Raw genomic sequence first — 25,378 nt, forward strand, 5'->3', positions numbered from 1 at the left:
GGGAGTAATGTCGGTAGAAGTAAACAGAATGCCAGGCACTTGCCAGTGTGCAACAGAGATGTTTTCATTGTTATCCTCCGACCCACCAAGAATGTTAACTCAAAATTCTGTGAACACAGCAAGTGAAGACACTGTGTTTCTCCTTTGACCAAGGAAAAACAATGAACGAAGTTAGGTAACAAGCAAAGTAGAAGGTGTATGAAGTATGCATCAGGGCTTGTGCACTAAAGATTAAACTGGAGAGAGAGAGAAGGCAGTAAGGTGGAAAATGATGGTCTGTACACAGGACGTATCATGTGACCCTCACAGCCGTTCTCTGGGGTAGGTAATTTCCCATTCAGTGGTTGTCTCAGACATGTGAAACAATCTGTCTGTGGTCAGTGTATTGATAGTAACTCAGGGTAAGGTGTACTCCTGTCTTCAAAGCTTTTGCACTTTCTATCACGCTGTGGGCTTAGACCTTCCACAGAAGGTACAAGATACAAGATACAAGCCGAGAACTCAGGTGACAATTGCTAGCTTGGAGGAAGACACATCAGGAAATCTGAATAAAAGAATTTTAGATTTATATACTTTAGTTTCTGAAACTTTTTACATAGTCTCCCAGAAATAAGTGATTGCAACAGAAAGGTGGACCAAGAAAGACTTCTCGTTAAGAAATCAAACCGAGTAAGACATGGAATGGAGAGGTAGCAGGGAGAGAATCGTGATGGGTGGGCAGGTGGAGGTAGATGAAGATGAGAAATCTGTTACACATATTGGAGGGCAAAACTGAGGGGGAGCAAATGTCCAATTGAGTACAAAAATCGGATGGAAGAAGTGAATGGGCACAAGAGTAATGAGGGTATGAAGAAGAGAAGAATTATGTAAGAATTAGATGCCCTTTTCATTTAAGTCAGTGTCTAAGAATGCAAAACATTTCCAAGTTCTCAATTTTCTTTCCTTCTTATAATTACAATGGATCTTATCATAGATATCTATATCTCACAATTATTACATTCTATTGTAAGTGTATTTTCACGCCACCAATAATACAGTTGCCTTTTGACCCTCAATTATAGTGTTTAGTAAAAGTGAAATGTGAGAACCCAGGGGTGCGTCAGCCCATGGGTTCAATGCCCATTAAGCATATTAATATCTTATGGCATTTGTCTTATTTTCCAGTCCTGCCTGAAGCTGAGGAAAAATGTGAAGTGTTTTAGAAGGTTAGACAATTTAACATTTCAGTGACTTGGGAGAATATTAATTTCTAACTGCTTGAGCATGCTATAAAAAATAAATTTTAACCTTTACATGGAACAAGTATTAACTGTTCTTCAGAGGTTATGGAGATAATTGCTGTATTAAAAGGAATACTTTCTGCCTAAGTAAGCACAAGATTATATATTTTAAGAGGTTTTATCATACATCTTTTCTATCATCTGGACTATACTTCTGAGTGGAGACAGAAGGAAAGGTTTAGGTCTAGTTGAAGTCTAGACATGTACTTGAATCGTGCTGGTTTGTGAATTTATATATCTATTTCACAATGATGTGCTAACCATTTTATGCATTTGGTATAGTGATATGATGGTGCACATAGCAGTAGACGTGACACATTTCCTCATGGAAGTTACAATTAAATGGGGTGGACAGATATTCACACAAGAGAACTGTATGTAAAAGTAGAACAGTGATAATTATTCCTGAAGAGGGAAGTATGATCTTTTAAGGCTATGTATTAGGGGAAACAGGTTAGGGGAGGCCTTAAGGCAGAGTAACTGAAGGCTGAGGGTGGAGATGTGATATGGAAGAATATTCTCGGCACAGTCAACCAGTGAGCAAAGGTGTGAGGCCAATGTGTGGGTGGAGAGCAAAGAAAGAAACAGGAGGGAAGCCAGGAGACACAGGCACCAGCCAGGCCCTGCCAGCCCACGAGCCAACTAACGTGAAGGAGGGCACAATATGATCAGGTGTATTTTTTGAAAAAAATCATTCTGATTAGACTAAGGAAGTAGGGAAGAGTAGATGTGAGAAAAGAAGTTAGAATGCATAATGTTGACCTAATTTCTGATTTTAGAATTCAGTTTCCTAATATCTGATGCAACATTCTCCAAGCATTCCAGTATGTAGGAAGTAAGTGCTGGGCGCTGACAAAATATAACGAGAGGTTCCCTGCATCCAAGTAGCTCACTGTGTAGGCTATATTTACACAGATAAATAGAGTTCCAAGTCGTCATGCAGTTCGTTGTAAGAAGGTACAGACATGCATGGGTGCAAAGCACGCAGACCAGGAGAGCACCAGTCTCCCAAACCCGAGAGAAACAGAACGGAAGATGGAGAAAAATTTAGAAGTTGATACTATAAGTTAGTGAACTCCTTTATTCTAACCTTCACTGTGGTGTGTGTCAGATACATATGCAGACAGTTAGCCTGGAACATACTTTTTACTGAATCACCTTGGCAGTATTTTAGTCTTATTTTCCTAACCCACTTCCCAGCGGCTAACGGTAGAATTATTTACCCAGAACTAAATAGAATTCTGCAGATATAATCTGATCACCACAAAATGCTGCCAACTTCTAAATGAGGCTACTTATATTAAAGAACAACTTCTTCCATTCATGTATTAACATATTTCAAATACTGAGTCTGGGGTTCATTTTAAACCACTCAGTCATGTATACTACCATCAGGCCAGTTTTCCCCATCCTTAAAAATCTGTAAAAGGTTTTTGTTTTCATTTGCAAGACTATATGTAAACCTGTTAAATATCAGTTTCTTAAGATTAACCCATTGTTTATAGACTTCTTCCAAAAGGTTAGTGCCTGAATTTCATTTAATTCAACAGTATTTTTACTGAGCCACAGACCTTCTAAAACTGTAAGCCCCATAAGGGCAGTGATCTTATTCTGCACAGATATATCTAGAGCACAAAAAACAGTATCTGATACTAAGATTTCAATAAATATTTGTTAAATTGACAAAGTACGGGCAAGCTACTATGGAGATATGCAGATAGCTCTTGCCATTAAGTTCAGTATTTTATATAAGAAAAAAATTATTATATAATGCAACTATATAGCATTATAACATACACTAAGAAAATATGTATAGGAAGGTACAGCCAGGATGCTCAGAGAATGCAGACAAGATGACACTAAGGTAAGACTTGAAGGATGAGCCAGGCTTCACCAAGAAACTTATAAACATTCAGAATTTCTTATTAGTCATAAAATACTTGTCTAAATCTTCACTATTCAACATGGTAGCCATGAGCCACAAGCGGTGAACAAGCATTTGAAATGTGGCTATTGCTAGTTAAAATGTGAATTGAGATGTGCTCTAAGTGTAAAATGTCCATGTGATGTTGAAGACTTAATTTGCTAAAATATATTAATAATTTTATTGATACATGTTAAAATTACGATAGTTTATACTACATTAAATTAAATATATTATTAGCATTTATTTCACTTTTTTAAAAGTTTTTGCTAATGAGGTTCCTTGAAAAATTTTAATTACATATGTGTTTCACACTTGTGAATCACGATGTATTTCTTTTGGACAGTTGATCCAAACAAAAGATTTGGGAATACTAGAAAACTCTTAACTGCATATGGTCTTAAGGTATACTACTCTTATAGTAGGAGATTTTATTGCCAAATGACATATTGAATGGTGAAAATTATTATACTACAATTATTATGTATTTATTAGGTGTAATTGAAAACTGACCTAAATGAAAACTTGCTAGCACAATCAGACTACAAGTTCAGTAATTTTTTATAATTATCCACATCAATGGGCAAGTAAACTTAGCTTTTAAATAACTTCTACTACCCCCTGCCTGTTTCCTCCCCTCCAAAATGGAAATAATAGTACTTACTTCAAAGAAAATGTCTCACGGTAACTTTACAAAGATTGAGTTTATATTTGTATAGTACTTAAATAGTGCTACATATAGTAAGCACTATGTGATTTTGTTAAAATTTTTGTTTTTCTAAATTTCTGTAATAACTTCTTACACAGTTCAGTTCCTATCTTTGTGGTCTTGCTAAAATTTGAGTCATATAAGTGGTGCACAGAAAGAAATACATTTTACCATTCATACACGTGTGATTTTGATAACCCTCAGTTAATTTAGTTAATGTGTTTGGTATCTACTCTCTTCCATTTATTGGGTGGTATAATAATGAATAATAGAGATACCAGGCCTATTCATGAGGGGCTTAAAATACGTAACAAAGGTAGTAAAATAAGCAGTAGAGTGTGATAAGTACTATTCACTGATTCCCCAAAATATTTTTCCTCCTGGGTGCCCTATGCTAGGCCTTGAAAATATAATGGTTTTAAAAAGATATTAAGGTCATTACTCTCAAGGTGCTTTTATATTTGAGCAAGGTAAACATTCACTAATTGTGATATGTGCTACAAAGGAAACACACAGGTTCATGATAAAGACCCATGGGCATGAGGAACACCTAATTTAATCAGTGGGTGAGGACATTCCCTCTTTGAAGGTAATACTGAGCTGGGGCGTAAAGAATAGTATGAGACCAACAGGTGAAGGGAAGCAGAAAGAAGGTTTCAGGGACATGGGGGCATGTTTGAATCTCATGGAAAAACAGGCCATGTGGCTCTTCCTACTGGGAGAGTGAAGGCTCAGATAGCCTGATGCCATCAAGAGGTGAGCAGGTGTCAGAATGTGCCTTGCTTTGTGGGCTGTGAGGAACATCTGGATTTCATGTAAGTATATGTGACACTTCTGAAATGCTTCAAGCAAAGAAATTATGTTTTAAAAAGTGAAATGATAGGAAAAATACAGGGGTACTAGTGCATTCGTGCTGTGATCACAGATGGATGTCACTGGAAATGACATCTAAGCAAAAGATTTAAAGGATGAGAGAAGTCAACTTATCATTTTGTCTGGATTTATGTGCTGTGTAATCAGATCCCCAGTAACAGAGGGCCAAACTTTGAATGTGCACTTATGAACCCACGCTATTATTTGTAGTCACAAAGAATAAAGATTTGTAATTAATAAAATTCAAGTGTATGATTGAGATAAATTAGATATCAAATATAGCATTTTTAACTGAAATTTAAACTGAATTTTAAAGTATCCTTAGTCTCAACTGCAATAATTTTTCTCTCTTTAGACTCTAAAAATCATATATTCTTATCTTTTTTTCTTGAGCCCATGTATAACTCCAGGGCTATTAATCTGAAAATATAATCTAAATGCTTTTAACCTGTGCCATATCAATTTTCCAGAAAAATTAGAGAAATAGGCTGGATCTCAAAACGCCTAAAACTGTAGAATGTTATGGGAAAATTCAGGTCCACTACTTATGGATAAATAACAAAAATGTAATGTTCTTCTCTACTACTGAGTACATCTAAACATTCATGGATACATTCAGTATGCATGTATCATATGCCTTCTCTATTTCACATCTGCATTTTATGAGATGCTATGTATACAATGATGAAATAATGCTTGGTCATTGCCTCCAAAAGCAGGAGTCCACCAGAGGAGATAGACAGACAAACCAATCAGCCCATGAAGGATACTCTAAGACTGTTTTATACTAGGTGTTATGCAGCCCCTAGGAACAGCACCCAGCTTGGACTCAGAAGCAAAGGAAGTAAGTCTTGACTACAAAAAAAGAGTTACTATTTGTGGATTCTGGGGAGAGGTATTCCAGGAAGAAGGAGCAAAGCATATAAGAAGAGGTAAAACAAAGCAGGATGAGTCTGAGAAAGTGCAACTCTGCAATTTAACTGAAGTACACTGTGAGTGGAGAGAGAAAAGGCTGAACTGGGAGGGAGCATTTAGGTCATAGACAGAACGTGATTCTAGTCTGTAGACAATGGCGAGACACAGAGAAGGTGACTCTAGTCTGTAGACAATGGCAAGACACAGAAATCTTATTTTAGGCTGGGCACGCTGCAATCACATTTGCTTTTAAAAAGCTTACTCTCTCTGTGGTCCTGGATTGGAGCTGACAGAGACTGGGGAAATTACCATAATTCAGGGGCAGAAAGATGGACCATGGACAAAATCAGGTGCAACATCAAGGGAGAGAAAGACAGATTCAAGAACCAAAGTAAAATTAACAGCACTTAGGGACTGATTGGCTATGGAGGATGGAACAGACAGAAGAGTGAAGGCTGACTGATTACACCTAAAAAACACTTAAGTAGGCACTAAATCAAGGTAAGAGATAGGAATGTAGGACGATTGTTCAGTGTATGATAATTTCAGATTTCTCATGTCAGCAGTCCACCAGAACAATGACTGTACCTATCTAGATCTGCCGTTTAAGATCCAAACCAGAGATTTGCAAAACATATGCATATATGAGATACTGTTTTTCATGTCTCAAGACAGGAAGAAGTTTAATCACAACTGAAATTGATCCTTCCTTTTCCCAGAACAAGTATCACAAAATTCCTCTCCATTAAATATGTGAGTTAGAATGATTTCATTTAAGGCTCATGTGAGACAGAAAAACTGACCTAAGTACAATGAATATTTTATGCCCAAAGGCAACTGGTATATTTTGGTTGTAATGAAGCATAATCTCATCTTTAACATACTCCCAACCTTGAGAGAACATGTTTAGAATTGTGTAAGTGGAGGACATTTTAAATTAGACACTCAGAGTTCACCAAAGACGTCCTAAAGTCACTATGTGAAACAAAGATCCACAGATCTACAGGTGCTTCCAGAGACACACAGGTCTTTCAGATTAGAAAATACATAGGGAAAAATACCTTATAAAGGACATCCAGAAGGCAGTCTGGGCTGTGTTTGGGTCCTGGGTCTGACACCTTATAACATTGTACATGTCTCCGCTAATACACAGTTCTCTCATACAAAAAGTAGGAATAGCAATAACAATACTTAATAATACCTGCTTAGGAAATATGAGAATTAAATTAGGCAACACTTGTAAAGCACTTAGTATGAACTTGTTCAGTGTAATTCATTGTTTAGAATAAAAGAAACACATCTGCTATAATAAATTAGCAACTATAGTCTGCCTGTTATTACCACTAGGACTGCTATGTCAAATATGTTCTTTCATTACAGATTACGATGGGGATTTATCTTTTACATATTGCCCTCATTATTTTCTCTGCAATTTAACATTTTTTTAACACTATCACTTACAAAACCAGGAAAATAGTTTCCTGTTGAACCAAATCATGAATGGTCTCCACAATTAAAAGCAGAGCAAATACCGTTTAGGTCTTGGTAGATCAGGGAAGAAAAGTGAAAAGGTGCATGACAGCTAAACATCCAGCTGGCTACCCTGGACACACTGGAACTGGAAAAGCTTGAATTCCATGTAGTAGACAGTGGTTTCCACAAATGCCTTCTCAAACCTGGAGGTGGGCCAGTCTAATTAATCCCCACTGTGTCTGAAGAGCTAGAGGGGATGTTATAGGACTTCAATTACTTGGACCTAAAGGTTGAAATAGGGAAAGAACAAAACTTAATATATAGTCAATTCAGTGGCAGTTTTAGTGAACAGGAAAAAGCTCCTCTGTACAGACTAACAGAAAGAAACTAGCTGTAATATTCTCTGAATAGATGTGCAATATTTAACATTGACACCATACATTAAAACAAAACAACTGAAATACTTTCCAGTTATTTCTGGAAAAACCACTGAAGTAATTATTTAAGGTCAGTCATTCATAGATTTTGGGTTTTATTTTTTAAGTGCTTTCAGCCTGGTAGGAAAAAAACTGGGTATATCAACAATTACAAATTTTACTATGACAGGACTTCCCTGGTGGTCCAGTGGTTATGACTCGATGCTTGCAATGCAGGAGACATGGGTTCGGTCCCTGGTCAGGGAACTAAGATCCCATATGTTGTGAGGCATGGCTAAAAAAATAAATTTAAAAAATTTTAAAAAATTATGTGAAAATGCATAATGAAATTTTTGTTGGAGTAAAATAGTTATTCAAGCCTTAGATTACTAAACTATCTTGCCATATATTGATGACATTTTTCTACATGAAAAATAATTGCGGCATCTGCTTGATAATTTTATCATGCACTTTGAATATGAAAATAACATCTCCCGTTCAAGTGTACTCAGTGTAAATAAAGGAAACCTCATGTTCTGATTTTTGGATCATCTCAGAGAATTCAGGTGCAAATAAATTATAGAGGATGACAGCAAGAGTGAGAGGGAGAGAGAAATCAGAAAAGAATTCACCCATAAACTTAGAAGAATACAAATACAGGTGAAGACCGACAAATCCAATTTCACTTAAATCTTGAGGAAAAAAAAAAGAACTACATGTGAACAGCTTTTAAAAAAATACTTGCAAGGTGTATTTCTTTTAGTTTAATCCAAAAGCAGTGATTGAGAAAAGGAGACCTAGAATCTGATGACTTAACAGCCACTAAATTATACCTCTTTTTCCTCCTCTGCAAAGGGCTGGAAATGATTTCTGTGATGCCTCCCAGTAATATTCTGAAACCTTCAGTACACCCCCTTCTATGTTACAAGTAGCTTTAATTTATCACATCAGTGGAACACAAACTTGGCATGTAGTGAAGCATGCTTTTTTTAGGCGTCTAAAGTGCAGATGTGTCCCCAGTTTCACTCTTAAATTGAACTTGATCCTCAAATTCTTCTCCCCTCTTCACCTTGCTTTTTTCTAACAATATTTGTTCGGAACCCTGAAAAGGAATGAGTTACAAACACTGGTGCCTAGTGTCTAGAAAGGAGGTGTTGTAAAAAATGAGTCATTTGTGCATCAGAAGTCAGGTTCATACCAGGCTGTGCATCCCATCTGCACCCCTGAGTACTGGCTCTGGCACCTGTCATAAAAACCCAGAGCCTATAACAGAAGAGACAGAAGCAAAAGAGTAAAAGGACCTGGTTATCTGCTCTAAAAAGTTAATCAGGTGGCAAGATACTCTTTCTGAACTGAAATGCTAATATTTGAACATACAGATTACTAGGCAGAATCCTTACTGGGAAGAGGCAGAATCCTTACTGGGAAGAGGAAGCTGTAGACAGAAGCATTGGGTTCCAAACTGTATTTCAGTACAACAGGCTCTGTTTTGACTTGTTGTTCTTGTAGAAACTTTAAAAAAAATGAATAAACTATGGAACATAAACATTTGATTTTTAGAAGTGCAAGAGGCGTTCCTCAACTAGTGTCTCTATAAGGAAAATGCTCAAATTTAACAAAAAGACTAGTCCTACTTAAAATCCCCCAAACCTATGACTTTACCCTGAAATGTATGTATGTATGTACACACACACTCATATCTATCATATGCAAGAATGAAGTCTAATACAACTATTTCACTTACTTTCAGTAACAGCTACATAATTATTTTAAATGAATTAGAATCACCAAGAAATATAAATTGCAAGGAATGCCTAAGTCACAGATGAAAGTATTTTCTAAAATGAAGTAGGCTTCATTAGAGGGACACCCTTTAAAAACAAAAAAGTTAACTGCTGTGCATGATTAAATTCTAAGTAATACAATTTTATCTTACTCCTTTGAAATCAGGTATAATCTAAACTGTCTGTGATAAGCTAGTCAAGTTCAAAAGGAGTCATCCACACATCATCTACCTATGTCCTTTTTGGACATAGGGCCAGTACCAGTCCCTCCCCCTAGGAAGTCTGCACAAGTCCCTGGACCATCCTCACCCACCAGGGGGCAGACACCAGAAGTAAAAGGAACTATTAATACAAACCTGCAGCCTGCGGAAAGGAGACCACAAACACATAAAACATTAAAACAACATTAAACACACCAACATTCACATTATAGAGATCCCAGAAGTAGAAGAGAAAGGGCCTGAGAAAATATTTGAAGAGATTATAGCTGAAAACTTCCCTAATATGAGAAAGGAAACACTCAAGTTCAGGAAGCACAGAGAGTCCCATATGGGATAAACCCAAGGAGTAACATGCCAAGACACACATTAATCAAATTGACAAAAATTAAATACAAAGAAAAAATATTAAAAGCAGCAAGGGAAAAGCAACATACAAAGGAATCCCTATAAGGTTATCAGCTGATTTCTCAGCAGAAACTCTGCAGGCCAGAAGGGAGTGGCATGATATATTTAAAGTGATGAAAGGGAAAAACCTACAAGGAAGAATGCTATATACCCAGCAAGGCTCTCATTCAGATGCAACAGAGAAATCAAAATTTTTACAGACAAGCAAAAGCTAAGATAATTCAGCACCACCAAACCAGCTTTACAACAAACACTAAAGGAACTTCTCTAGGCAGGAAAGAAAAAAAAAATGTGGCCACAACTAGAAACAAGAAAATCACAAATGGGAAAGCTCACCACTAAAGGCAAACGTACAGTAAAAGTAGGAAATCATCTACACACAAATATGTTATCAAGACCAGCAACCATGAGAAGAGGAGGGTACAAATACAGGAAATGGGAAATGCATTTGAAATTAAGAGACCAGAAACTTGAAACCTCCTCTCTCTCTCTCTCTCTCTATATATATATATATACACACACATATATACATATATATATAACTATATCAAAACCTCGTAAGAACTGCAAACCAACAACAAGATACACACGAAAAAGAAAAAGGAATCCAAACACAATGCTAAAGATAGTCATCAAAGCACAAAAGAGAACAAAAGAATGAAACAAAAAAGACCTAAAAAAACAATTCCAAAACAATTAACACATGGCAATAAGAACATACATATCAAGAATTACCTTAAATGTAAATGGATTAAATATTCCAACCAAAAGACAGACTGGTTGAATGGATAGAAAAATAAGATCTGTATATATGCTGTCTACAAGAGACCCACTTCACATCTAGGAACACATACATACTGAAAATGAGGGTATGGAAAAAGGCATTTCATGCAAATGGAAATCAAAAGAAAGCTGGTATAGCAATACTCAGACAAAATAGACTTTAAAGACTTACAAGAGACAAGGAAGGACACTACATAACGATCAAGGGATCAATCCTAGATGAAGATATAACAATTGTAAATATATATGCACCCAACATAGGAGCACCTCAATATACAAGGCAAATTCTGACAGCCATAAAAGGGGAAACCGACAGGAACACAATAATGGTGGGGGACTTTAATACACCACTTACACCAATGGACAGATTGTTCAGACAGAAAATCAGTAAGGAAACACAGGCCTTAAATGACACATTAGACCAGATGGACCTAATTGATATTTATAGGACATTCCATCGAAAAGCAGCATACACTTTCTTCTCAAGATGGACCACATCTTGGGCCACAAATCAAGCCTCAGTAAATTTAAGAAAACTGAAATCATCTTTTCAAACAACAATGCTATAAGATTATAAATTTACAGGAAAAAAACCCTAAAAAACACAAACATGTGGAGGCTAAACAATATGTTACTAAACAACCAATGGATCACTGAAGAAATCAGGAAATTAAAAAAAATACCTAGAGAGAAATGACAACAAAAACATGACGATCTAAAACTTATGGAACACAGCAAAAGCAGTACTAAGAGGGAAGTTTATAGCAATAAAATCTTACCCTCAGGAAACAAGAAAAATCTCAAACCTAACCTTACACCTAAAGCAACTAGAGAAAGAACAAACAAAATCTAAAGTTAGTAGAAGGAAACAAAACATAAAGATCAGAGCAGCACAGGGAACTCTATATTCTGTAATAACCTTTATGGGAAAAGAATCAAAAAATGAAAAAAATCTCCATTCTTTTATATATATATAATAAAACAGATTCACCTTGCTGTACACCTGAAACTAACAACTATATACCAATAAAATTAAAAACCAAACAGAAAAACACCACAAAGAAAAATCTTTATCTTCTCATCTAGGTTATCCAGCTACTATAAAATACACAACTTACCTCTTATTAATATTTTTTGAAACCTGATAGAGAAATAATAAGCACTTTGCAATGGTTCCATATTTTTCAACTTACTTAGTCCCTTATACTCTAATTAGACTTTAATTGGGAATTATTTGCCATTTCTAAGGAATTTCTAGAAGTTTTGGCGATCTATGTGAAGCTATATGAAAAAAAGTTTATTTCCTTCTAGATTTATTTGGCTAGCTGAAGTTATAGAAGATAATAGCTTCCATTTTTATGAGATCATTTACACAGTGTATTAGTGAGTATGTCTTAGCTTGGTTAATAGGTTGAGAACTTGCTTCATTGATAACACTTAAACTTTACTCAATGTTCACTAGATGGTTGGCACATGAATTATCTCATTTAATTTTCACAACAAGCTTATGCGTCTAGTTCTATTCTTTTCCCCTTTGAGATTAAGAAGCTAGCCTTAGAAGAAGTAATGTTTTCCTGGTGAAGAGCTAGTACATATTGGAGGCAGTCATAAAAGCTAGGTTTTATCGAACTCCATAAATCTTGTTTTTAAACATTATACAGTTATGACTCCCATTGCTAAATTCTGCATTTACAAAAATATAAGTGAATTTAGAAATTATATTAAACCCCAAGAAAACACAGAGTACAGGCTCAGATGCAAAATTAAATGCTTACTGTCATTGCTGTAGGAAGGTACACTTTGCCCTCACAGAATGTAAAGGAATAAACCCATTACCCAATGCCCATGTTGGATACCTCCCAATTTTTAAAAGGATGCTGCATAATCTCTTATAAAACTGCAATTCTAATATGAGTTATAAATCTAACCTAACCACATAACAAAGTAATCATGGAAAAGTATAATTAAATGTAAATTCTTCTTGGGAAATTTTGCCCTGCTGAAATTTCAAACCTTTTAAGATTCGCAAATAATTATAAAACCCATCTTAAATCTTAAGAGAGGTAAGATATAAAGCCATCATTTCTTTTTTTTTAAGCCCCCATATTCATTGGTCTTTTTTCATTATGTATTTCAAACACACAGGCAAGAATAGAGACTAATATAAAGAGTGTTCATGTCTTAAGGAATTAAATATCATAGATTCCACCCAAGGCCATTATTTCTAAAATAAGCATATTATCAAAGCAACATAGAAAAAATTCTCTTTACTCTAATACAGTTCCCGGAATTCTAAAGCAAACAGCTGGGAGATATAGTGTTTTAAAAATCTTGAAAAAATTCAATTTTAAACATAAGCCATTTATCTTCACTTTTTAAAAAAATGAAATTGATAATTTTTCTGAGTTATCACTGGAAAGTGTGGCCAGTGATCATAGATTGCTCTGTGACCCAAATACCATGGATTAGAATATCTGCATATGTTCTCAAAAGGTATGAAGAGGAAAAGAAAAAAGTTCTGACCTATGGTGGTGTGACTGCTCTTACAGAGCAAGCATTGCAAACAGTACCTACCCAGTAACGTCAGGACACAGGCCAGTATTGCGATCAGGGCTCCCGTGCTGAGGCCAGCAGGGAGGACGTAGGCCTCGGCGTTGCAGGTCTGGGCTACCCCATCTGCATCACAGTCACAGACACGGATGGTGAGGGTGTTGGTGCTGCTAAGTGAAGGTGATCCACTGTCCACGATGAAGACTGGCAGATAATAAACCGATTGCTCCTGTCTCCGGAAGCCATTTCTCCTGGTGAGAATTGAGGCTGTGTTGTCTAGAGTAAAGAAAGCAAATGCATGGAACACAAGATTTCTGATGGACTCTGTCCCACCAAACTTTAAGGACCTAAATGTAAGGCCAGAAACTATCAAACTCTTAGAGGAAAACACAGGCAGAACCCTCTATGACATAAATCACAGCAAGATCCTTCTTGACCCACCTCCTAGAGAAACGGAAATGAAAATAAAAATAAACAAATGGGACCTAATGAAACTTCAAAGCTTTTGCACAGCAAAGGAAACCATACAGAAGACGAAAAGACAACCCTCACAATGGCAGAAAATATTTGCAAACGAAGCAACTGACAAAAGATTAATCTCCAGAATATACAAGCAGCTCATGCAGCTCAATATAAAAAAAACAACCCAATCCAAAAATGGGCAGAAGACCTAAATAGACATTTCTCCAAAGAAGATATACAGATTGCCAACAAACACATGAAAGAATGCTCAACAACATTAATCATTAGAGAAATGCAAATCAAAACTACCATGAGATATCATCTCACACCAGTGAGAATGGCCATCATCAAAAAATCTACAAACAATGCTGGAAGGGTGTGGAGAAAAGGGAACCCTCTTGCACTGTTGGTGGCAATGTAAATTGATACAGCCACTATGGAGAACAGTATGGAGGTTCCTTAAAAAATAAAAATAGAACTACCATACGACCCTGCAGTCCCACTACTGGGCATATACCCTGAGGAAAACAGAATTTAAAAAGAGTCATGTACCAAAATGTTCATTGCAGCACTATTTACAATAGCCAGAACATGGAAGCAACCTAAGTGTCCACTAGCACATATATACAATGGAATATTACTCAGCCATAAAAAGAAACGAAATTGAGTTATTTGTGGTGAGGTGGATGGACCTAGAGACTGTCACACAGAGTGAAGTAAGTCAGAAAGAGAAAAACAAATACTGTACGCTAACACATATATATGAAATCTAAAAAAAAAAAAAAAAAAATGGTTCTAAAGAACCTAGCCAGGACAGGAATAAAGACACAGATGTAGAGGTGGACTTGAGGACACAGGGAGGGAGAAGGGTAAGCTGGGACGAAGTGAGAGTGGCATGTACATATATACATGACCAAACGTAAAAGATAGCTAGTGGGAAGCAGCCGCATAGCACAGGGAGATCAGCTCGGTGCTTTGTGACCACCTAGAGGGGTGGGATAGGGAGGGTGGGAGGGAGACGCAAGAGGGAGGGGATATGGGGATATATGTGTATGTATAGCTGATGCACTTTGTTATACAGCAGAAACTAACACACCATTGTAAAGCAATTATACTCCAATAAAGACGTTAAAAAAATAAATTAATTAAAAAAAACTTTATCTGACTTAAGTCACTCTCCTTAGCTTCTTTTGACAGAGAGCTGTATTTCCAAATATTGGTTCATGTGAATACATTTTAATACATTTATGTCATGCTATATGGTTATATCCAAAGAAACAGTTATAAAGTAAAACTGAATGGGGAAATGTTTATACATCATTTATTACATTACCTGCAACTCTGTAAAAATTACATATACCTTTTTACTAATCTTAACATTTCAAACCATATGCTTATAAAGAAGATAATAAAAATTAACAGGTTAAGTATTTTTGCATCATCATCAGATAGCATAGGTGAAATTTCCAATCCATCTTTTCTTGGACAAGTTCCAAGCCCAATATAGAAGTAAGTAAAATAAGCCACTCTAGTTTTAATTAAAATGAATATGCATAGATAGTCAAAAGAGGAATTATTGGGTAATTTTTAAAAATCCGTACTGGTACATAGGGTTACCAAAACACCATGTATATAAACATTTTGTCAGTGATAAAATAGGTCATTAGTGTTTAATTTATAATATATTCAATATTCTGTTTCATCTAACCTATTATGGTAATTATGAAACTTAACAGTGATCAGTAAGTCTGTATGACACAACTGTGATTTCTATATCAGAAATAGATTTCTTAATCTGCTAACAATTTGTCCAGTTAACTTGTCTTAATTAATTAATAATGGAATTTATGTGATTTTAAAATTTAGAGCAATTAATGAAAATATAATGGAAAAGAAGGAACACCAGGACCATAGTTTTACCCAGTGTGCTTTATCCAGTGACATGAAAGAATGAACAATACTCTAATGAAAGAGCAAGCTGAAATCTGTTCTGTCTCGAACAGCACAGAACAGCAAGCGCACATGAGACTGGAATTATAAAATGTAGTAGGAAGAAAAGTGTTTGGTTTTCAGATTCCAGCTGGTAGGTTTTTATGTAAACAAATCTTTTATTTTAAAATGTATGAATTCAAGAGTGTTCGTTGAAAAACTACACATGGAGTTGTTGAAGCATATTGTCTTGAGTATGTTTCTGTACCCTTGACACACCCCTAGTCTTTGCCTTACAACCATTCAGATGTTATACATATTTATGATTTGATACACAAAGTTTTTTCAGAGTTGTTGATTTGTAACCTAACATGCCTGACATCAAATCTCACACACACACACACACACGACACGTTGAGGAGCACATGCTAAAATGCCCAATATCTGATGTATATGATTTTTAAATTTACAGCAATGTTCCCATGTTGAGGAACATAATGTTCACAAAAGAGATCATAAAATTCATCATGTTCTGTATGTGCTTCCTAAAATGGAAGTCAACGGATGAACTGACGTTCTTTCTTCCTATTCCTTATGTTTTCCTCCAAGATTCCCACAGATGAGGGAGCTCTAGGCTTGCCCTTGGGGAAATCTTTCAACTGTGTGGCTGTGTCAATGTCCTGGAAATCCAGCCATTTTAGTTCCTGTGCTGTCCTACAATCATGGTGGTACTGGATGATAACAAATGGGGGAAACGTTCAGACCCTTCTTGGGAAAATCATAAACTCCCCTCTCTGCATTTGTGCTGGATGAATGCAAATGCTGAGAATTGTCCTTTCCAACTATGATTAAGTCAGAGGGTTTGGGATTACCCACACAGAGAATGTGCTTCCTTTTATGTTACTACAGGAAAAAGACAGTATCCTCATTTAGCAGAGAGTGGGATCAGAAACATGTATTATTTTCAGATTGAATTTCTGAGGCCAAAGTTGAATTTCCTGCAGTAAAATAAGTGGTGACTTCAGGCAAAAGCATTATAATGTCCATCTCCTGAAAGCAAGTATTTTTAGAGAAGCCAGACTTAACTAACAAATTTCTACATTTTGTTTATCTGAAAGCTGAGTAACACATTCAAACTTGAAGAATTACATTTCCTATATTGTTGGGGTATAATCCTTTCTCTATACAGAGAGAGAGAGAGAGAGAGAGAGAGAGAGAAATGTATTCAAAATTAGACAATAGATAGCAAGTTCTCATGCTTCCTTTGAAAGTTTTTACAATTATCTATATACTGTCTCTATGTCTAGAAGTATATATATATGTTTATATAATTGAGCAAAACCAGAATCTACCTATAGGTATTTGTAATAATGTTTCTATAATGACATTTATAAAACTGATTAAGAGTGTTTATCTTTGAAGCAGAGAAACAGGATTTGGGAGGATAGGGAATTCTTCTTTTGTAATTTTATATTTCTTTGCATAAAGAGTATATTTGTTATTTGCATGGATTACTTTCATTTTTATGTTAAAAATAAAACGATAACTGATGTTGGCATTGAAATATTAAGTCAAAGTTGATTTAGGTTGAAATGTGTTGCCCAATTATTTTCCTAACCTCTCAGGTTATGCCTAGGTAGTATAATCCTTGTTAAGGCATTTAGCTGGTCCTCAACCATCCATAGATACTCTGCATAAAGAGCTTGGTATACAAGTAAGGAAGCAAATGTCTAGAAGAAAAGACAGAGAGAGATGGATCTGGCTTCCCCCCTTCTTTGGATTTAGGCCTAAAATGATTTAAGTAGCAGTTCCTTCTTCATGACAGCAAATCCATAGATAAAAATTACTTAAGGGGCTCACCGCCCTATAATTAATGTCCTCGCTGGTATGAAGAAAACAAAAATTACATTATCAGCATTCCTGAGTGAGAAAAAGTACTTGCTTAGAAAGCTTCTACCTGTTGCCTCCTCTGACGAAAAAAATTATACCTTACCTTTGTTATCTTTCAGTGAGAAGTTGTGGTTATTCGTTGCATCCATTGTTAAGCTGAAATAAAACTGGTGTCCATTGGATGGCTCATCCTTATCGACAGCACTGATTTTCTGGATAACCTAGGAACAGAGAATGTAAAACTTGAAAGCATGGTGTGTTCGGCTGTTTTGTGAGGCAGGACAGAGCAACTTTACACAGATGATAAATACCATCTTCCCGACTGAGCTGTCGGAGGAGAGGGGGCAGGTGGCGGTGTCAGGTGTACTAATATGAACCCAATCTAAAAAGGGCTCTGAAAATCAATCATGTCCTTTTCAAAATTCATATTTGAATTTACTTTTGTGAACCTCAGAAATAAGCTGTACCAACTGATTACACCATGTCAGTAAACATCACAGGACACTGAGAATGTGGATGAGTAGACCAAACCACAAGATTACACCACACTTAATTCTTACAACTTCAAGGTACCTAAGCCCCGCTGTGTAACGTGGGAAGCGGCCCAATCGAGCTTAACCTGCCGTAACATGCTGTATTTCTCCTTAAAAAAGCCTAAGCCCTTAACCGTTTAGCACGGCTTTTACAACGTTTACCTTTTCTTCCAGAGGAATTTTCATCATCCCAATTAAACAGAATTTGAAAGTTCCTTTAATATTAGCTTATGCTACACATCAAAGCGTGAGTTTTGCTGAAACATGCTGATTAGATTTTATCTTAAAGCTGGTAGGATTTCAAAGGCAACCGCCGCGGGGCATCTTCAACGGAATCGCGAACGAGGAGCGTGGCATTCTGGAGACTCTCACCTGGCCTGGCTGGGCATTTTCACACACGGTGGTTTCATAGTCCATGGCAAATTCAGGGGCGTTGTCATTGATGTCAAGTATAGTGATGGCCACGTAGCCTCTTCCTATCTGAGATGGATTCTCTAATAAACGGGAAAACGTTTTATCATTTACAGGCACACCTCGTTCTATCGCACTTCACTTGAATGCGCTTTGCAGATACTGTGTGTTTTACAAATTGAAGGTTTGTGGCAACCCTTCATCGAGCAAGTCAATTGGTCCCATTTTTCCAACAACACTTGCTCACCTTGTGTCTCTGTCACATTTTGGTAGTTCTCGTAATATTTCAAACTTTATTATTATTATCATATGTGTTATGGTGATCTGCGATCGTGATCTTTGATGTTCCTAATGTTCCTACTATAACTTGCTGAAGGATCACGACAGTTAGCATTTTTTGGCAATAAAGTCTTTTTTAAATAAAGTGTAAACATTGTTTTTTTAGACATAATGCTATTTATTATATACTTAACCGATTACAGTATAGTATAAACACAACTTTCATATGCACTGAGAAACCAAAACATCTGTGTGACTCCTTCATTGTGATATTCACTTTACTGTGGTGCCCGGAACTGAACCCACAATATCTCCACGGTCTGCTTGTGCTCAGAGTAAAGCTATTACTCCAACCCCATCTTACTTAGGAAACTCATATTTAAAACGATTAGAATCAACCAAAAATGTTTGCCTCTCTAAAGCACAATCTAATAAGGAAATGACTAAGACTTGAATAAAATCTAGAACCACAACACTGTAGACTTTAAAGGGAGCAATGGAAACTCTGATACAAATGTCATACACACACACACACACAGTGACAAATAAGCCAGGAATTTCAATATTCTTTGATGCTAGAGCCGATTTTTGTATGAATATGTGTGTATATTATGTACCTATTACATATGTATATAACATGCACACAGTATAATTATGCATTGTTCTCTCAACGTTTTTCTTATCAAGGACCAAAATTAGTTCCATATGAAAATGTAGAAATCTGGGTGTCTTGGTTAGAGATCAATTTACTATTTTTTTATAAACTATGGGACCAACCCCATGTCAGCATAAATGCAGCACAAAGTATGACCACAAAACAAGCAGAAGCCCTCTGAGGGTAACTCAGGCCCATTATTTTATGGTAATAACCTCTTTTCACTAACTTTGTAAGTATTAGCGAATAAAGTTAGAGAATATAAACATTTCGCAGCTTGAAATTAGAAAATTTCAAAATTTTGCTGAATTCAAACGAACACCTAGTAAAATTCAAGTCGCAACTGTAAACTCATGTCAACCCATTCTCCACTCTCAATGTCCTCCCCATCCTAATTTAACGTTAAACCTTACAACTTACGGCTCTCCATTGCAAGGACTGTGATATTATGAACAGCATTTGTCTCTCGATCCAGAGATTTGGCAGTTGTAATAACTCCACTGTTGGCATCAATATTGAAGTATCTCTCCAAGTCTGTGTTTCTGTCAATTGAATACCTAATTGAATATTAAAAAAAAAAACCAAACACTTCAATATTTGATTATAATTTGCTGAATTTATTTCATTAATTGCACAGCCAATCACCAAATTCTGCTGACTCCACAATCTGTCATACTAACGTAAAATATGTCTAGTTTAAAACTTCACCAGTGTTCCAGTTGATTCATAACCTGTTTGTCAGTAATCTCTGCTTTTCTGTCCAACAGTACAAAATAAAGACAATAGTATATCTTCACAGTGGATTTGAATATGCCATTATAAACTCCAAACTGTGGCTCCTAAAAAACATTCTCATCAGATTTAGTAGCCCTGGTCACGATTAGAGGTCCCTCTAAAATGAAACGTATGTAGACATCTAACCCATTCACATATACTTAGAAACATCTTTTGTTTTAATAACACCAGGTTGGTCTTAACCTTTCTGTTTTTATATTGCTCACTCAGGGGCCTTGACCAGGGTTCCACAGACATGTTTCAAAGCAGAACCCCTCAGTGTGGAGAAAAGGGAACCCTCCTACACTGTTGGTGGGAATGTAAATTGGTACAACCATTATGGAGAACAGTATTAAGGCTCCTTAAAAAACTAAATATAGAACTATCGTATGGTCCAACAATTCCACTCCTGGGCATGTATCCAGAGAAAACCATAATTCGAAAAGGTACATGCACCCCAATGTGCATAGCAGCACTATTTACAATAGCCAAGACATGGAAGCAGCCTAAATGTCCATCAATACAGGAATGGATAAAGAAGATGTGGTACATATATACAATGAAATATTACTCAGCCATTAAAAAGAATGAAATAATGCCATTTGTAGCAACATGGATGGACCTAGAGATTATCATACTAAGTGAAGTAAGTCAGACAGAAAAAGATGTATATCATATGATATCACTTATATGTGGAATCTAAAAAAGTGATACGAATGAACTTGTTTACAAAACAGAAGCAGACTCACAGACTTTGGAAACAAACGTATGGTTACCAAAGGGGAAATGTAGGGGGAGAGATAAATTAGTAGTTTGGGATTAACATATACAATATAATCAACAAGGACCTACTGTATAGCACAGGGAACTCTACTCAATATTCTGTAATAACCTATATAGGAAAAGAGTCTGAGAAAGAATGGATATATGTATATGTATAACTGAATCACTTTGCTGTACACCTGAAACTAACACAACATTGTAAATCAACTATAATCCAAAATAAAATAAAATTTTTTAAAAAGTAGAATGCCTCAAGTTACATAAATATTTTGGCATGTAAAGGATTTTCTCAAAATATCTCTATCTAAATATTAGTAAATAACTACCACTCTACTCGTATTCTTGTTCAATTATGCTATTTTTTGATTCATATACAAAATTCACCCTTCCCTCATTAATGACTGTCTTCAAATGCCCTTGTCTTTCTAGGTGGGTGAAATAAGGACTCTCATTTAAAAACATAATTACACAAATGAACAAATGAACAAACACACCCAATTTCAGAAAGTATTCTGTTTCCATAGTAGTTCAACTACGAATCATCTACTACTAGTCTGCTATATAACAAGATGCAAGAAACTTAAAAAGGAGAGAGAAGGCATAGGAAAATGTTACCAAAAAACTGACCACAGATCAACAAATATTGTTTTTGTGCAGCAACAGGTATTTGAGAATATGACCAAGTTATTTTTGATGGCTTCTGTTTTCCTGATGGCATAGGAGACAAGGTTGTCAGCTGAGACACAGAGGAGAAGGTGGTTTGAGGAGGAGAGAAAATTCCTTTTTAGAAGAGACAAAAATGCATATACTAGGGAGAATATAATGGAATAGCTGAGCATCGTGGATTGCCCCTTTGAGACTTATGTCCATTGACTTAATGTAAAGCCAGTCATCCCGTTTGTCTGTCTTGCTTTGTTCTCATCTAAGTATTCGAAGATGCATAAAAAGGAGAGGGTTGGGTTTAACCAGTCATGGACAATGAGAGGAGAGGAGGGTTAGGAGGATAAGGGTACCAACATGTGAGTGATGATAATGAAGGTCCACGGTCTCTAAGTTTGTAAGAGAGAACTGAGGAAATAAGGGAAGGCAGATTGACATCGAGAAGATTCTGGTAGCACCAATCGGTGGTGGGACTTTACCAGGATGCAGAATTGCTGGACTGGGAAGTAGCTGACAGAGAATGAGATGCCTGAAGTCGATTTTCAACAGTAGTAGTGTATCTATGAGAGTTAGCAAGCCAAGGCTATGTTCATAAGAATCTATGACAAAACTGAGGCAGAGAAACAGATCACTAAAGCCAAGACGACCAAGAAAGTGAGAAGCCAAAAGTGACGGTGGGGAGAAATAAAATAATCTGTGTACTAAAATCCTCAACAAATCAGTGTGATTACTATATATTTGATGGTTGCTAGCAACATGAAAGATTTTGAGTAAAGTATGGTGATGCATTCTACAAAAGAGTTGAGAGTTTGAAAGGGAAAAGAAAATTAAATAGTTTGAAAATGGCAAAGGCAGTACAAAATGTACTCGCCCTCACCTCCAGGATCTGTGCTACATGAGATATGAGAGGAAAAATAAATCTTGAGTTTCCCCATACCCTCTACTTAGCATCCTTTTATTGTAGCTAAGTGTCTTTATTCAAATCAAAATCAAACCATTCTACTTGAGCTATCCACCCTATCTGCTGACCTCAAGAATGTTTTTCCTGGGATTTGGATCCTTTTCCATCTATATAGCTTTATTTGAATCAAAAACATGTGTGTTTTCTATTTTAAAAAACAAATTTCTTCCATCTGTGTCAAGTTCATCGTTGGCCTCCATATTGTCAAATCCATGGTTCACTTTTCTGTTCTTTTATTACTTTCTATCTCATTTAAATTTACCGCAATTGACCACTGACGACTCCTCAAAACACATTCTCCTTCTGCCTTTATTAATACCACGTATTCCCTGTTGTTCTCCTACCTCACTCTCTGCTCCTTTCAGTCACCTCGGCTAGTTTACCCTCCCCTTTGAGACCTCTGACTACTCACACTCCCCCAAAACCTTTCCCACAGATTCCCTTCTCTTTTTGGAAAAACACTTTTCCTTGCAACTTACAGAGTCCTATAGCTTAACTCACTTCTATATTTTTGATGACACCTACATTTATATAAAATCTCCTTGGCCAACCAAACTTACGTACTGAATTACTTAGTAGAACCACATAAATACACAATGTGCACTGAAATGTAACATGCCCAGACCAATGTTGTCTCCTAGCAACGCCCAAACCTCCTCCTCCCTCACGTGTTTCCACCTGAGCAAATGACACTACCAGTCACCTGCTTACTCAAACTAAAAACCTAGATTTGTTTTTCTTTCTTGTCCCTGCATCCAAGTTGTCAATAGTACTTGACGGTAGATATCATTCCAAACTACCACCTACTTTAGCCTAGACTTTGCATCTTTTTACTCCTTATCAACATACTTCAATTCTTATTGTCTACAATCTACTTCCCACACAACAGCCCTGCAAACAAGAAATAAGTTTATTTAATGTTAAAAATAGACTTTAATTTTCAATTACATAGAAGACCTGGATTTTCTCCTCTGAAATGTTGCTTTAGTCAAAACATTATACGCCAATATTTCATAGTATTAACATATTTTCTCTCTATGTATGCAACAATTATACATATATAATTAATTATATGTATAAATATATATTATATAGATATATATAATCCAATGGTAATAGAATAATTAATATTAATGTTTGACCTGAAGATTGTAACTCAATACCCATGCACTCATGCATCATCGAGCCAATACTAAAAGCCTGAATTGTTCATTTTTTTCAAACTACTATGGTAATGTTTGTATATTCAAGAAAAAACAGACTTTTAGATTCTTACAAAGCAAAAAGGCCTTGAACTTGGCATATATCTATCTTAATGAGTGCATGTAATCCCCCACTGAGCTAAAGTCAATAACTAAAACATTTGCCTCTATTATCAATAGTCTCAAAACTCCCAGCATTCGAATAAAGGAGATTAAACTTGAGAATTCATTTAATATGTTAAATATCTCCAACTTCTGTTCACCTCAGAAAAACCCCTATATCTTTTGGGGATGTAGTTATCACCTATGCTTCTATACATTTTGAGAAGAATGGACACCAAAGTTTCTATCATCCAAATACTAATTATTTCTAAATCATAAACTCTGTAGCTTCCACTTATAACTTAAGTGTATCTTTATTTTTTATTTCTTTTAAATTTTTTTCTTCCAGTTTTATTGGGATATAATCGACATACAGCACTATATAAGTTTAAGGTTACAGCATGATGATTTGACTTACATACAACATGAAATGCTTACCACAATTCAGTATATTTTTAAATAGTTATAACTCTTACTTAGCTTTCACTAAATAGCCTCATATATATGTATTTGGTATTTTGTGAATTATTCTGATATTCTTATGTCTCCCTTTCACTCATTCATACATTCAGCAATTAATCTGGAGGACCTGCATGTGACGCTCTATCTCAGGAAATACAGTATATAAAAAAATATTTTGAAAGGTAGCAATCTATAATAAGTATTTAGGAGAAAACCAACAAATTGCTATTCTCAATGAAGGAAACTGGGACAGGTGTGGGAAGAGACTGAGGAATTATCTTGAGAAGAGGCGGAAACCTGGGCAAGGACCAGGAGTAGACAAACCATGGAAAATAGTCACAGTGGTTATTATATTTCTTAATCACAAGGACTTGAGATACCCCCAGTATTAAAGGGGTTCCCTATTTTCTACCAGCCCCTCTGGACATGCAAAAAGCAAGAATTTATGTGTGAGACATTAGCTAATGATAAAGTTACCTGAAGGGGGGAAAAAAATCCTTAACCAAGAGAAATAAAGAAAATATGGGCACTTTTTAGAGTGAGAGGGGGAAATTGTCTCTGAATTAGAATCTGGGAGGGCTGAGTGAGCCAAAAGAAAGAAAGTGTTCTGAAGAAGTTGGGAGAAGCACACTCTTTGCAGCTCCGGATCTACTGGCTTAACGACAGAGAAATACAGTTGCCTGAATCAATTAGAGGCTGAACAGGAAAGAAAAGGACTGGTGTTTCTCTAATCATGACCCAAAGTTATCTTTAAAGCAACTTCTGCTGCAGTTAGTGGTGTGCACACTCACAACGATCCCTCTAGTTTCTACAAATTACAACCTAAAATACTTGACCTCTTTCACTGTATGTTGGAGTGACCAATGAAAGAGATCGCTTCCATATTTTTGCAGCACCAGCAGTTAAAGCTTCTGCCCTCTCCATTTATTATGCAGACACCTC

General features: G+C 36.1%; 1 protein-coding gene across 4 annotated transcripts in view; it reads right to left on the reverse strand.

The window, feature by feature from the left end:
* Positions 1-25,378, reverse strand: part of CDH7 (cadherin 7) — a 190,175-nt gene that overhangs the window by 4,578 nt on the left and 160,219 nt on the right. For all 4 annotated transcript variants that reach the window (XM_060121157.1, XM_060121156.1, XM_060121158.1 and 1 more), the window contains 4 exons: positions 19,913-20,049; positions 18,520-18,641; positions 17,718-17,835; positions 13,358-13,609 (listed from right to left, as the gene is read on the reverse strand). In XM_060121157.1, coding sequence (XP_059977140.1) covers positions 13,358-13,609; positions 17,718-17,835; positions 18,520-18,641; positions 19,913-20,049 — 629 coding nt within the window. The remainder of the gene's footprint in view (positions 1-13,357; positions 13,610-17,717; positions 17,836-18,519; positions 18,642-19,912; positions 20,050-25,378) is intronic.

The sequence above is a fragment of the Lagenorhynchus albirostris genome, chromosome 14 (genome assembly GCF_949774975.1).
Source record: "Lagenorhynchus albirostris chromosome 14, mLagAlb1.1, whole genome shotgun sequence".
In the NCBI taxonomy this organism is placed as follows: domain Eukaryota; kingdom Metazoa; phylum Chordata; class Mammalia; order Artiodactyla; family Delphinidae; genus Lagenorhynchus; species Lagenorhynchus albirostris.